This window comes from Panulirus ornatus, chromosome 67, assembly GCF_036320965.1.
Source record: "Panulirus ornatus isolate Po-2019 chromosome 67, ASM3632096v1, whole genome shotgun sequence".
In the NCBI taxonomy this organism is placed as follows: Eukaryota; Metazoa; Arthropoda; class Malacostraca; order Decapoda; family Palinuridae; genus Panulirus; species Panulirus ornatus.
In genome coordinates, this window is record NC_092290.1 from 8,973,265 (window position 1) to 8,988,231 (window position 14,967).

The following is a 14,967-nucleotide window of genomic DNA, read 5'->3' on the forward strand; positions in this document are numbered from 1 at the left end:
TATCATTTATCCAAGCAGCACGCGTTTCCTTCTCTATTTAGAGTTCTTCTTTTCGGCGTTCGGTAGAACGGCAATGACCTAAGTTTTCTATATGTAACGGCGTATATAACAGCTACTGCGAGGCACTTTTTGTAGAAGCAATAATAAGTTCGGTAACAACTGGCGAACAAAGAGCGTTGTGTTGACACATACGGTGCTCGCCCAACCGTTTGGACTGTGCCGGATGTAAACATTGGCAAGGAGTCTTTTTTTAAAATTCCTTCGTTGTTTTCATAGGGCGAGAGTAAGCTTCTCCAGACATCAAAAGAAATTTTTATTAGACATTCTACATTTTGAACTAGAAGTCATCTAGTTAGGCCGAATGGTATTTTTTTTTCACACAAATGAGAAAGGCACAGTGCTCAATATGGCGGATGTGCTAAAGCATGTGTTATATAGCGTGTGCGTCACGAAAGCTTGGCCTCAAGAAGCGGAGTAACGTAGGCGGCGATGACCTGGATGTTAAATCACAGAGGAACCTTCCCTCCCCCTCCTCACCCATGGGAGGTGGGTCTCTGTATGAGGTGTGGGGAACAGACGAGTCACAGCTGCTGCTGCTGGCTGACCCTTCACGGAATGCAAGAGAAAGATTGAGTTGGAGATGCTGCTGCTGCTGCTTCTGGCTGACCCTTCACGGAATGCAAGAGAAAGATTGAGTTGGAGATGGTGATGGCATAACTCGGGCGGATCTCGACTTTCTGAAGTCTTTAACGTCTCAGGTTCCTTCATCTGTTGCACGCCTTTTTCTTAAAGATCGCACTTTGGCTCTTCATCAGGTATTAGTAATCCATGGTACATGCACGGGGCTCCCTTTCGTAGCAGGTAAATGAATCGAAGTTGATGGACAAATCAAACAGACTACGCATGTACATGAGACACTCATCACCTGAAACAATGTCTTATTTGAATATGTGTCTGCCAGTGCTTCCAAGCATGCTTGCAAGGGTTTGTGTATACATTAGCCAAACTGTGTTTTTATCTTTCTGTCTAACTTTACTTTGCGTTATCTGTTTGTATTATATATATATATATATATATATATATATATATATATATATATATATATATATATATATATATATATATATTATCATTATTATACAGAATCGCTGTTCCCGCGTCAGCGAGGTAGCGCCATGGAAGCAGACGAAGAATGGCCCATCCACTCTCTCTCTCTCTCTCTCTCTCTCTCTCTCTCTCTCTCTCTCTCTCTCTCTCTCTCTCTCTCTCCCTATATATATATATATATATATATATATATATATATATATATATATATATATATATAAATATATATATATTCCTATGAGTCTACTGGGAAAATGAAACACGATAAGTTCCCAAGTGCACTTTCTTGTAATAATCACATCATCAGGGGAGACACAAGAGATATATATATATATATATATAAGTCAGTTGATATACATTCTTTCCAACATATATATATATATATATATATATATATATATATATATATATATATATATATATATATATATATATATTCTTTCGTACTATTCGCCATTTCCCGCATTAGCGAGGTAGCGTTGTGAACAGAGGATTTCCAGCCACCCACTCCCTCCCCTTTTAGTCGCCTTCTACGACACGCAGGGAATACGTGGGAAGTATTCTTTCTCCCCTATCCCCAGGGATAATATATATATATATATATATATATATATATATATATATATATATATATATATATATATATATATATATATATATTCCTATGAGTCCACGGAGCAATGAAACTCGATAAGTTCCCGAGTGCACTTGGATTAACGCCCTTTACCCTACATTTTCACTAATTCCCTCTCTGCTCTCGGGAACATTATGTAGAACAGGTAAACGTTTTTAAAGAGTAAACGTTTAGGTGTTCCTCCAATCACAGTAAATCGATTGATGTCAATTTTCGATACACAGATGTTGTTGATATTGAAGCAACCGTAGAGAAAACATTCACGAAATAAAAGTTCATTGGAATCATGCAGACTTGACTGACGAAAGTGAACCTGATAAGGCTATGATAAGGAAAATGTCAGAGAATGCGATAAAGCGTTTAGATTTTGAGTATGCATGCACGAATACCGAGATAGAAGGAAAAGTTGATTACGAACTGTAGAAAAAACAATTAATAGGGAATAAGAACTAACGAAATGTTCAGGCATGGAGTGCCCACCATGGACATGCAAGGTAAGCAACATTATTTAATTTTGTTGTAGAAGTAAACAAAACTAGTGTGACACTTTCTATCTCTTTGTTTTCCCAGGAATCAAGTGATACCACCGTAAAGAGTGATTCATGTGTGTGGGATATTTCCTTTTCCATCTCAAACCCGATTTTTAAAAATAACATTAGTTTACTGTGGAGTTATTTTTGAATTTTACTTTGTTTATTGGGAGATATTTTTGTATCTTGTATTTTTGGTTTGCATTTTTAAGTATATATATATATATATATATATATATATATATATATATATATATATATATATATATATATATATATATATATATATATCTTTTCTTTTTTCTTTCATACTATTCGCCATTTCCCGCGTTAGCGAGGTAGCGTTAAGAACAGAGGACTGGGCCTTTGAGGGAATATCCTCACCTGGCCCCCTTCTCTGTTCCCTCTTTGGTGAAAAAAAACAAAAAAAAAAAACAAGAGGGGAGGATTTCCAGCCACACGCTCCCTTCCCTTTTAGTCGCCTTCTACGACACGAAGGGAATACGTGGGAAGTATTCTTAATCCCCTATCCCCAGGGATAATATATATATATATATATATATATATATATATATATATATATATATATATATATATATATATATATATATATATGTATATATATATATATATATATATATATATATATATATATATATATATATATATATATATATATATATTCAAAATCGTGATATTAGCTGTTTCATTTAGCAGTGATGGCATATAGTTTTGCTAATATCTATATCTATTGATGCTTTAAAAGATTGTCATGAACGGTTGAAAAGAAAAAAAAGGTAATATGATTCTATTGTCATCCTATCGTGTTTCGTGGGAGTGTTGGTTGGTTGGTTGGGTTGTAGTAGGCCTTTCAACTCCCAGTTACGTCCACCAACCGAAAAAAATTTAACACTTTTAGGTGTTAAAGTTAATTCTAAGGCCACATACACTCTCACTATGCATGTGGCCCATATGGGAGTCTTGAAGGCTCGGTGTTTCATAAGATTTTTCCACTTCTGAATTGACTACGTTAACTATTCATATCATCATCATGATTTATCTACTTTACAAGTTCTGTTTTTCCTTTTATTTCCTCTCAACTGGAGATGAAAGTGAGTGTATAGGTTATCAGAAATGATGAGGAAAGGTAGGTTACGCTTCGAACATTTTAAGGTAAGTGATTATATCTGTTTTAGGAGAAAAGCTTAGTAGATATTTCATGTAAAAAAAAAAAAATCAAAAGTTTGATGCAAGAATATGTATACATTATTATATTATTTATTATATTTCATCCCCGTCTCCCGCTTTAGCGAGGTAGCGAAGGAAACACCACACACACACACACACACACACACACACACACACACACACATATATATATATATATATATATATATATGTATATATATATTTTCTTTCTTTCAAACTGTTCGCCATTTCCCGCATTAGCGAGGTAGCGTTAAGAACAGAGGACTGGGCCTTTGAGGGAATACCCTCACCTGGCCCAATTCTCTGTTCCTTCTTTTGGGGGAAAAAAAAAAAAAAAAAAAAAAAATTGCCCAGGGACAAAAGTAAAGTTATTATTAGCAATTAAGATAGATTCAGTGACGTTGCCTGTGTCATAATCAGCAGAGGGGTATAGAATAACGGGATTTTCAAGATCTGTGGGGGTGATCATTTACATGAGTGTTTAGCGATCGCATTTTTGTGGTCATCCCTTCAGTTTTTTTCTTTTTTAGCATGATGTTGCTTCAGATTAGGAAAGTGAAGTACAGAGATCGGAAGACCGAGGTGTGGCGTACAGCCACGGGGGGGCACGAGAGCACATCAACATACGGACCTCCTAGCCGGGGACACTGGTAGGAGAGGAACAGGACAAGAGCACAGCACAGTTAAGAGGAGGAACAGGAGATGGACACGGTGCAGCACACACCATTAACAGAGGAACAGGACACGTAGGGGTTGTGGGGGGCGGGTAGACATTACAACACAGTCCATGAACAGAGCAAGAAAGACAGCACCCTTAGCAAAGCAACAGGATGCAACCGTTGATGGGGGTAAATGGCACCTACCTTCAATACAGAACCTGTCGCAGTCGGGGTCATTGAAGCACAAAATGGCACAGGTTGTCTTGAGGCCAACTTGAAGCTTGATGGGTTCTGTGTTGATTTCAGCGTAAAACATAGTATCCGGCTGAGAGAGAGACACCTGGGGGATAGACAGCACAACTTAACATGGTTTTTTTTTTTTTTTCTGAAGTTCGCCAATGGAATCTATCCATCTAGTCTTTCTCTGCTTTACACGCTCCGATGACTTCCTTAAAACGGAAGGATACGAACCACCACAGCAACTCCACATTTCTTTTATAAACTTCCTCGTTTAAAACCACATAGTCTGTGCATCTGTGGTTACCACAGTGCCCACAAAAGTGGATTGCGAGGAGTTGGGTGATAACTAGTACTGGTGCACCAAGCCACCTGAGAGGACTGGTGAAGAGAGGTGAGTGTTTTCTGGGAGGAGATGAGCGAGTATGTCAGCTGTTTTCATACGAGAGATTCGGTGTTAGCGATAGGGGATTTGAATGCAAAAGTGGGTAATGTGGCAGTTGAGGTTTAGCGATAGGGGATTTGAATGCTAAAGTGGGTAATGTGGCAGTTGAGGTTTAGCGATAGGGGATTTGAATGCAAAAGTGGGTAATGTGGCAGTTGAGATTTAGCGATAGGGGATTTGAATGCTAAAGTGGGTAATGTGGCAGTTGAGGTTTAGCGATAGGGGATTTGAATGCTAAAGTGGGTAATGTGGCAGTTGAGGTTTAGCGATAGGGGATTTGAATGCTAAAGTGGGTAATGTGGCAGTTGAGGTTTTGATTTGGAGGTGGGGTGTTGGGGGCGGGCAAGGGGTATTCAGTAAGGTGAATGCTAAGGGTGAACGGTATATGGAGTTGGGTGCTGAATGAGAACTGGTTTTAAAAAGGGGGATATACATAAGTGTACGTGGTATCGGGAAGATGGTAAGCGAGCATAACTGGACTCGTACGTATAGCTTATAGGGATGCAAGAGAGAGAGAGAGACGCTTGGATGTGAACGTGCTGAGAAGTCTAAAAAGGAGACGTCTTCTGTGTAGCGGTTACGTAAGTTCCGATGTGAAAAATATATGATCATTTATGAATATAAAGCTAATGTCGTGACCTGAGATGTTTATCATAGGTTGGGCCAAGCCTACTACAAGAATGATTATTGAAGTGAAACTCTTATAAACTAAACGGTACATCTACTTTAATAATAATAATAATAATAATAATAATAATGATAATAATAATAATAATAATAATAATAATAATAATAATAATAATAATGATAATAATAATAATAATAATAATAATAATAATGATAATAATAATAATAACCAGCTCTGCTACCTGTCAAAATTCCGCCATCGACGCTAAGGAAAATATGTTACACACACACACACACACACAGCCACTAACTTTTTTGAATGTATCGTATGTTATGACACCAGAGGTGGGGAGTGTCAGTGTAGCCATCATGAGCATCACCCCTGCCACCGCCACACACTTCGTTGATCCGCCACCGCCCATACTCTCACGACCCCTTTTTTGGCCTGGAACTCGTAGAATATTCTGGAGGGCTCCTGGTAACTCTGTCCAGGAGCTAGGGAGAGAGCTGGAGACTTCGATTGGCCTTCGGTGCAAGAGGCGGGTCCTCCTTCCTACGTTGTTCATGGTGGAAGAGATCAGACATGAGATTAGTGTGGTAAGACAGAGAGAACTTACGGAAGAACACCCGTAAACTTTATACGTGTGTGTGTGTGTGTGTGTGTGTGTAACTAAAGAGGCGCAGATAATGTCGGACTTGAAGTATATTTGTCACATATGTTCTCAGACGACTATATTGAACTGATCTCAGCTATACTGTAGAAGTCGGCAAATCATTTCATATGTTAACTTACCAGTTGAAGTTCGTCTATTTTTTTTTTTATTTCTATTCTTTGTTTCATTATTTTTTTTTTTTCATTCTTCGTCGTCGAACGTTCACCCACGAATTCTGTGTATTATTCTATGTGAAATGAGAAAAATCTAGCCTTTGATTAAAGCTGCTTTTAGATCGAAATTATCAAAGCCTTTGAATCATCGTGAATGCTTGTATCAATTCACGTTTTAACCCAATTTTTTTTTTATAAGCTAGTTGAATTTTAGTCGTTTATTTATTTGTATGGGATTTGTTCTTCAGTTCGTCATTCGTGCTGGTAGCAGTACTCCCTTCATCCTTTTTTCTTTCCTTTTTTTTTTTTCCAAAACTGAACGCAGTATCTAAGGTACGGACTCGCCAACTCACAATAGGAAATGAGGATTAGAGTTTTCTAAACTTTGAATTCGGATACCGTACCTATGAATCCAAAATGTATAACACCCCCCTTCCCCTTTTTTTTCACTGCTTCTTCGCGCAATGCTTACTTTACGTAACACAAGGTCGTACTAGATTTTCAAGAGGAAAGTTTTCATCCTCATTTACCTATCGAGGCTCGGCAAACTCTTATACGAAAGCTTTCGTTTCTCGTTTGGATCTCCAGTATATAAAACGTGTCACTTACTCTGACATTGATACTCATGTACCGCATATGTTGGAGTCTCGTCCATCAGTTTGTAACTATTACAGGCAGTCATATTATGCCATGGCTTTACCATCCAACTTAGTATGCCCTGCAACTCTCTTTATATTTCATACCATAGCCAGTGTGTGGAAGAAGAAAGTTAAGAGTAAATGTCAATAAGAGCAAGGTTATTAGGTACAGTAGGGTTGAGGGTCAAGTCAATTGGGAGGTGAGTTTGAATGGTGAGAGGCTGGAGGAAGTGAAGTGTTTTAGATATCTGGGAGTGGATCTGTCAGCGGATGGAACCATGGAAGCGGAAGTGGATCATAGGGTGGGGGAGGGGGCGAAAATTTTGGGAGCCTTGAAAAATGTGTGGAAGTCGAGAACATTATCCCGGAAAGCAAAAATGGGTATGTTTGAAGGAATAGTAGTTCCAACAATGTTGTATGGTTGCGAGGCGTGGGCTATGGATAGAGTTGTGCGTAGGAGGATGGATGTGCTGGAAATGAGATGTTTGAGGACAATGTGTGGTGTGAGGTGGTTTGATCGAGTAAGTAACGTAAGGGTAAGAGAGATGTGTGGAAATAAAAAGAGCGTGGTTGAGAGAGCAGAAGAGGGTGTTTTGAAATGGTTTGGGCACATGGAGAGAATGAGTGAGGAAAGATTGACCAAGAGGATATATGTGTCGGAGGTGGAGGGAACGAGGAGAAGAGGGAGACCAAATTGGAGGTGGAAAGATGGAGTGAAAAGGATTTTGTGTGATCGGGGCCTGAACATGCAGGAGGGTGAAAGGAGGGCAAGGAATAGAGTGAATTGGAGCGATGTGGTATACAGGGGTTGACGTGCTGTCAGTGGATTGAATCAAGGCATGTGAAGCGTCTGGGGTAAACCATGGAAAGCTGTGTAGGTATGTATATTTGCGTGTGTGGACGTGTGTATGTACATGTGTATGGGGGGGGTTGGGCCATTTCTTTCGTCTGTTTCCTTGCGCTACCTCGCAAACGCGGGAGACAGCGACAAAGTATAAAAAAAAAAAAAAAAAAAAAAAAAAATATATATATATATATATATATATATATATATATATATATATATCATATATATATATATATATATATATATATATATATATATATATATATATATATATATATATATATATATAAAGATAATCGGTCTCAAAACTGATCCCTGTGGCACACCACTTTTTTGTTACATCAGGCCATTCTGAGGCTTGGCCATTTAATCACTACGCTTTATTAACAGTCATTCCACCAGTCCTCTTTTATTTTGCCAGTGAAATAAGATCCCAAGTCAACAAGATATAAGTAAAACAAGTGGAAAAGTATCAAACCTGACCTGGATTGTCGAGGCCGAGAATCTCAGCGGGCACGTCCGTCCTTGAGCAAGTCTGGCGCGGGAATGGCACAAGATGAGCCTCGTTCATCATTCTTGTGTTATTATCTAGGATCATTATTCATGCGTGTGCGCAATTACCTATCTGTACAGTAGAAGGAGGAAGTTTTACACTCTTGGGATCCCCCCCCCCCTCTTGAATGTGTGTGTGTGTGTGTGTGTGTGTGTGTGTGTGTGTGTGTGTGTGCAGCCGCAACATCTCATCTCGTAAGAATGGAAAGCACATGGAAAATGATGGTAATAAAGAGTTTCCCTGACCAGGAGAACTCGAAGGAATTAAGTTATGAATATTGAAGGCAGGTGTGGGGGCACACTGCAAGTTCACACTCCTGCAGTTAAGAATGCTACGCGTCTTGAGCACTTAAACACGACGGTACGGTATTTCTGCACGACGGTATGGCCTTTGGACGTGTTGTGGAGTGACCTTTGATATGCTCCTTCGAGAGTTGTGTCAAAGACCATCCCGTCATACTACCCAAGGGAAAAATTTTTGACCGGCCTGCACGAGAAGATATCAGGGCTGACCAAAATGAACATCTAACCGCGTTTAGTAGGACCTGAAGAAAAAAGAAGGGGGAGGGGGGATTGACGACTAACGAAAATGAATAAATTCCCGCTCAGTAACATAAGATACGTCAATATAAGTGTAGTGAAACCTTTACATCCCCCCCTCTCAAAAAAAAAGAAACTATCAGACTCCCATCAAGAGCGCCTTTCATGTAGTATGACACGTTTAGTGAGAAATATAACTGAACGTGACCCAGGCCACAATAATATACCTGATGTTGAAGGGCGTTCTTCAAGGTAGCCTCTTATCATCCTTCATTACAACATTCAGTTGCCTGCGTTGTGTCTCAGCTTTACGAAGGGGGAAAAAAGACGTATTGATTGAAGTCAACGCCGTAGAGAAACCGTCTCTCCTGATTTTAAATAATTGGTGTATTTACCCCTAAACTTGCGCATTGCATCACTGATTTATAACGGTTGGCCAAGCGGAAACAGACGTCATTGCGCGATAACTCATTTCAGTTATAACATACAGTGACATGACAGCGCTTCTCTAATGTTAGGAATGGATCGGTGTGATTCGTGGTCTAGGCGCTGTAACCCTTTAGTTATACGTCAAGGAAAGACACTAGAACAACAAAATTGACATCTTCACGACCCTGCGAAGTTCCATAAGGGCAAGTGGTTAGCGTTGCTCCCCACCACCAGTCTACTGTGCCCGGATTCGAGTCCCGGACATAAAAAAAGGCGTCTCTACCAACCCGGGTGTTCGGGTCGATGAGTGGGTGCCTGACATATATCACAAGAAGCAGGACGAGAACCACCAACAGTAACCATAAGAACGACAAAACATACAGCGATAAGTAACGAACATGGTGGGTAATTCCTTCCCTCACGAACTTTGGGTACACAACTCTGATATTCTAAACGGCATGATAAAAGCAGATGTATGAGTGCTCGATTTGACGTTTAAGTACAGTCATAAACTTCAAACCATAAACGAGAAGCGAGAGAGAAAAAAAAAAGAAGAAAAGTATTATGACTATGGAAGATACAAGACCAAGAAAGTTCATTCGTGGTATTGTCTATGAGCCCCAGGTGAATCGTATGCACCACACCTGTATCCAACCACATCAAAAGACAAGGAGAGCAAATAAATAAATAAAAAAAAAACCGTAAAAGTGCAAGAAATGGTGTTGCAAAATATATAGCATTGCCTCGTATATCCAGAGAGAGAGAGAGGCTAGTCTTCTCATCAAGTGACGGGGAGGTAAGGTCACTAGCGTATCTTAGACACCATGTGTAGATATACGTAACAGAAACCTTCCTTCATACGGGACACTCAGCAATAGACGCCAGTCTGGGGCACGAAAGTTTCTAAAGTAGGAAGAGGGGGGGGGGGGCAGGTATTAGGGGAGAAAAAGTATAATGAACTCTATATACCTTTTTAAAGTTCCCAGAAAATATTATTGAGTTGGATGCGCCGAGTGGCAAAAGTGACGGTTGTGAGACGGTTCATTAAGTAATCGAAACAGCTGAGTGATACTGTTAACTGAAAACGTATTTACATGATATAGATAGACAGACCATCACACACACATCATCATCTGAGTAAGTCTTGGAAAGATCGAGCAAAACAAGGAAGAACTGAACTCGGCGGCACGGTACGTCTTTGACAAATGTAGAAAAATCGTGTTACCAAGGAATACAAAAAAAACAGGTGGTGTACCTGTGTCTTTCCCTGTCATTAACATCTTAGGTACAACCCTTGAGCACGACGGTGCAGCCAGCCCATTAGCAAAGATGGTACGATCCTTGAACACGATCCTCGAAGTACGTCGTGCTTCGAGCCTTATGAGAAGCGGTTCTCGAAATCTGTTACCACACTGGTTTTCAATTATTTTCCCATTCCCGGTCATCATATCATGTGATTTCGCTTCCCATGGACGCAGACATTATTTTTTTTTTCCATAATGTAGATGGGGCTTAGATAAGTATGAATGACAGACATTTTGGTACACAGTTGCACTGAGACAACGCGATGCGACGCGACATTCGACAGAGGAAGACGATTTTCCCGAGATGTGGAGACAAAGTCCGGAACTAAAAGATTTTACGAAATGGAGCGAGAAGGGTATATGGTTATTTCCCTAAATGTAACGTGTGAACAGCTGAACTTGATGGTAACACCTGATGAATGAGGCAGGGGGAGATAAGTAATTAGATCCTTTCGTTTAATGTATGCATGGGGTAGAATTTCCAGTTTCTAGGCCAAAATGTGCGAAAATATGTGGAACTTTAATAACCACAAAAGGGTTTTTGTCCTTTTGAGTGGTATTTCTTTGTTGTCAATAATAACTTTTGCTTTAAGTATGATTGCTCTAAGTATGAATAATTTCTCAGTAATTGCGTTTAATGAGTCCCAGGCTAAAAATCAGTGGCTTATTAACCTGTTCAACAGAGCGATGAAAGTTCTCTAGTACGGTAGTCATCCCTGTGGTTTTGAGCCCCTAATGAGTATATCATTTGTCTCTGATATTCGACCTCAGCCTAGAAAACTTCGGTCTGTCTGAATAATCTGTGGTACATATATTTTCTTTGTTAAAACTAGTGTTATAACAGTATAGTGTGCAGACATATATTTCTTTCAAAAGGTACTCATGAATGCTTTAACGTACTGGTAATTCTAGAAGACTAATCAATGTTTATAATGTCTATAGACAGATAGACAGATAAGTAAAATCATGTGGAAACGCTACTTGTGTACTTTACACACACACACACACACACACACATATATATATATATATATATATATATATATATATATATATATATATATATATATTATATATATATATTATCCCTGGGGATAGGGGAGAAAGAATACTTCCCACGTATTCCCTGCGTGTCGTAGAAGGCGACTAAAGGGAAGGGAGCGGGGGGCTGGAAATCCTCCCCTCTCGTTTTTTTTTTTTTTTTTTTTTCCAAAAGAAGGAACAGAGAAGAGGTCCAGGTGAGGATATTCCCTCAAAGGCCCAGTCCTCTGTTCTTAACGCTACCTCGCTATCGCGGGAAATAGCGAATAGTATGAAAAAAAAAAAAAATATATATATATATATATATATATATATATATATATATATATATATATATATATATATATATATATATATATGTGTGTGTGTGTGTGTGTGTGTGTGTGTGCGTGTGTCGGCGTTTATGTAGATATGTATGTGGGTGAGTTGGGCCATTCTTTCTTCTGTTTCCTTGCGCTACCTCGCTAACGCAGGAGACAGCGACTAAGTATAATAATAATAATAATAATAATGATAATATATAATATGTGTATGTGTACTTTTTCCACACCACCATTTCCTGCTTCTGCAAGGTAGCATCAAGACCACATGAAGAAATGACTTGCAAAAGAGTTTTAACTAAGGTTAATAATACTTAAGCAATATATTAAACATGAATTTTCAACAAATTATTCCGTATACAATATTTCATACCTATGGCATATGATTTCTCTACAATTCAAGAAAATAATCATAGTTTAAGACTTAAGTTGCTTATGCTACAGACCCATGTACCCAGGAAGTGAACTGTCGTGTGACAAGGGCCTGAACCTTGCTTGAACCTAGAACTAAATCTTTAACAACATCAATACAGTGTAGACAAAAACTAATTAATAAAACAGCATAAATGGCAAAATCCCTAGGATTTATATATATCACAGTGAGAAAACTATCTTAACTGTAATACTGTATCATACTGCAAAGAAACAAACAAGTAATATATTTCATTCAAAACACCAGTTAATAATAATACACCAATAATATTATGGTTCATATAACATTAAACTATAAAAAATGTTTTCTATTGCGAACAAAAAAAAAATTGAGCAATAATGATGAAAAAAAAATCACATTACTCTTGCAAAAACCAGCATCTTACAAACTACTATGAGCTGACTAAACTAGATATTTCAAAAATATTATGGCAATAGTATGGCCAACATAATTAAAGGTAGTGTCCGCAAAAGGCCTTTTCCGCCCCATATATTTCAAAGGCAATACATAGCTACGGTTTATTGTGGATACAAGCACATGACACTCGGTGAAATCATCATAAATCCGGTCGCAAAAACTAGAGTTTCTAACAGTGTTTGCACCAGCATTTTGCATGAGTGAGCTTAGTCTATCCTGAATGCCACTTCATTTTGGGAATTTTGCTTCTGGACACTGTATTTCTTCCATTTGTGCTTCAAAATGATTCACTCTTACATTCCTAAAGAAAAGAAAGCCTTAATTCTTGCCTGGAAGCAAGAATATGTGGATACTTAAGATTTCTAGGCACAGCAGGCATTTATAATGCATGATCAGGCTGCTGCTTCCAGCAACACTTTGGAAACCTTGCCAATTCCATGCCTACAGATCTGCTGGTGGTAATCAAGGTCAGAGTAGAGATGATAATGTAAAAAAATGTAAGAGCAACATTACCTTTGAAAATATATTGGGAGGAGGTCAAGGTCTGTAACTGAAAATCTATGTTCATAAGCTGTAAAAATGTTATACATACATTTGATATCTAGTTGATTGTTAGATTTCATAATCCCTGATCACACTATGTACTATATAATTTGATAAATAAAAAATCTTGACAAAAAGCATGAAACTAGCACTATGTATTTACAGGTCATAATATAAACACACATTACTAAGAGACTGATTAACCATAATCACGTAACATACATAGTGATCAAAAACATTTCATTTAGTAATATAGCAGACACTCTTCACTGACCAGTACCACTAACCCTTCTGGGACTCTAGCCATACTTGTTTGGTTCTGGTGTTGGGTTTCTAGCCATACCAGTGTGAGTTGCTTCTTCCCATCTTCATTTAAACTGGCAGGCAAGCTTTACTGGTTATAATGAATTGCTTTATGCCACAAGCAACTATGATTAACAGAGGTAAAAAAAAAAAAAAATCCTAACATCAGTTACCCATATGGGGTAGTATGAAATGGTGTTGAGACTAGCCATACTTGTATGAGCTCCCTTTTCCCATCAATATTCAAACTGGGAGGAATGCTTTATTAGTATGCAAGGTTGCTTTGTGTTTCATGCATCCACATTTAGCATTGGGAAAGAATCTTTAATAGTTAGTTACCAATATAACACACTGAGGGAAGGTATGGCCTTAAGATTCATGTCATATCTAAATGTTTGTATAGCCTCAAATATGATTAATTTACAAGTCTTTTTTTAAATTTGTCTAGAGACTACCTATAGATGAATGGAAATATTTCTTTTTAAATTTTTCAATAAACCTGTGTCATGGGGCACCACAAAATGTTTTGACTTTACCCTTAAAGAATTAAGTGAGCTACACTCCACTTGAAAAGTAAACAATATGAGAATTCACAATAATTTGTGACATGTGATACTTTAATGTGGGATGAATCAGAAATGCATTTACAGTATGCTAACCCATGGTAATCACTAAACTACTCTTGGTTAATACATTGAATATTTGATTCAATGGTTTGCATTTTTTTTTTTTTACTTAAAAGGAATGCTTTAAAATATTCTATTCCAGTAGTAATGATAGAATGAAAAACAATATATGTTCATGCTGATATGATTCCCAAGAATAAAATCTTGCCAAGATGGTGTGATGGATGAGGCATCTTGAATAACAAGGGCAATTCATTAGTTTTCCCAAAGTACTTACTTCCATGCATACAAATAGTTTCAAAGAATTACCTACAAAAAATAATGCAATGTTTTTTTTACATTCAATATTAGGTAAGCTTAGAATTCCTGGCGCTTGAACCAACATAATATAGAAACCCAGATGACTTGACATGTTCCAACAAATAATACACGAGCTTGTGGGGGCAGAAATTTGAAGTTGATAAGCTGCGCTGGAATCCAGAACACACTGGCTGTCTGAAAGAAGTCACTTAGCGATACATTGTAATATTCTACTAATGGGACTGGCTGTCTGAAAGAAGTCACTCAGTGATACATAGTAATATTCTACTAATGGGTGTTCAAAGGATGTATCTCAGAGGAGGAGCAAAGTTGACAAAATGATGACAAATGAGATGAATTTCATTTGTGCTGACAAGTAAATTTAATAAACACATGATTT

General features: G+C 38.1%; 2 protein-coding genes across 3 annotated transcripts in view; both read right to left on the bottom strand.

The window, feature by feature from the left end:
* Window positions 1-312: 312 nt before the first annotated feature.
* On the bottom strand, window positions 313-8,330 carry LOC139747076 (uncharacterized). Its single transcript, XM_071658868.1, has 4 exons — window positions 8,243-8,330; window positions 5,760-6,001; window positions 4,344-4,479; window positions 313-925 (listed from the first exon to the last, which is right to left on the bottom strand). The coding sequence occupies exons 1-4, from the start codon at window positions 8,328-8,330 to the stop codon at window positions 819-821; spliced, it is 573 nt and encodes a 190-aa protein (XP_071514969.1). The 3' UTR covers window positions 313-818.
* A 3,936-nt stretch (window positions 8,331-12,266) lies between these two features.
* The window catches only part of LOC139747123 (mpv17-like protein), a 38,779-nt gene continuing 36,078 nt past the window's right edge, over window positions 12,267-14,967 (bottom strand). For both annotated transcript variants that reach the window (XM_071659036.1, XM_071659037.1), the window contains exon 6: window positions 12,267-14,762. In XM_071659036.1, coding sequence (XP_071515137.1) covers window positions 14,625-14,762 — 138 coding nt within the window. In that variant the 3' untranslated portion in view covers window positions 12,267-14,624. The remainder of the gene's footprint in view (window positions 14,763-14,967) is intronic.

Bases quoted from the DNA above. Each gene is read 5' to 3' on its own strand.
- LOC139747076 (XM_071658868.1), bottom strand. From the start codon at position 8,330: ATGAACGAGGCTCATCTTGTGCCATTCCCGCGCCAGACTTGCTCAAGG. The intron at 4,480-5,759 runs GTTAGTGGCTGT...TCTATCCCCCAG, and splicing joins CATACGATACATTCAAAAAA to GTGTCTCTCTCTCAGCCGGA. The intron at 926-4,343 runs GTAGGTGCCATT...ACATTGTTTCAG, and splicing joins CGACAGGTTCTGTATTGAAG to GTGATGAGTGTCTCATGTAC.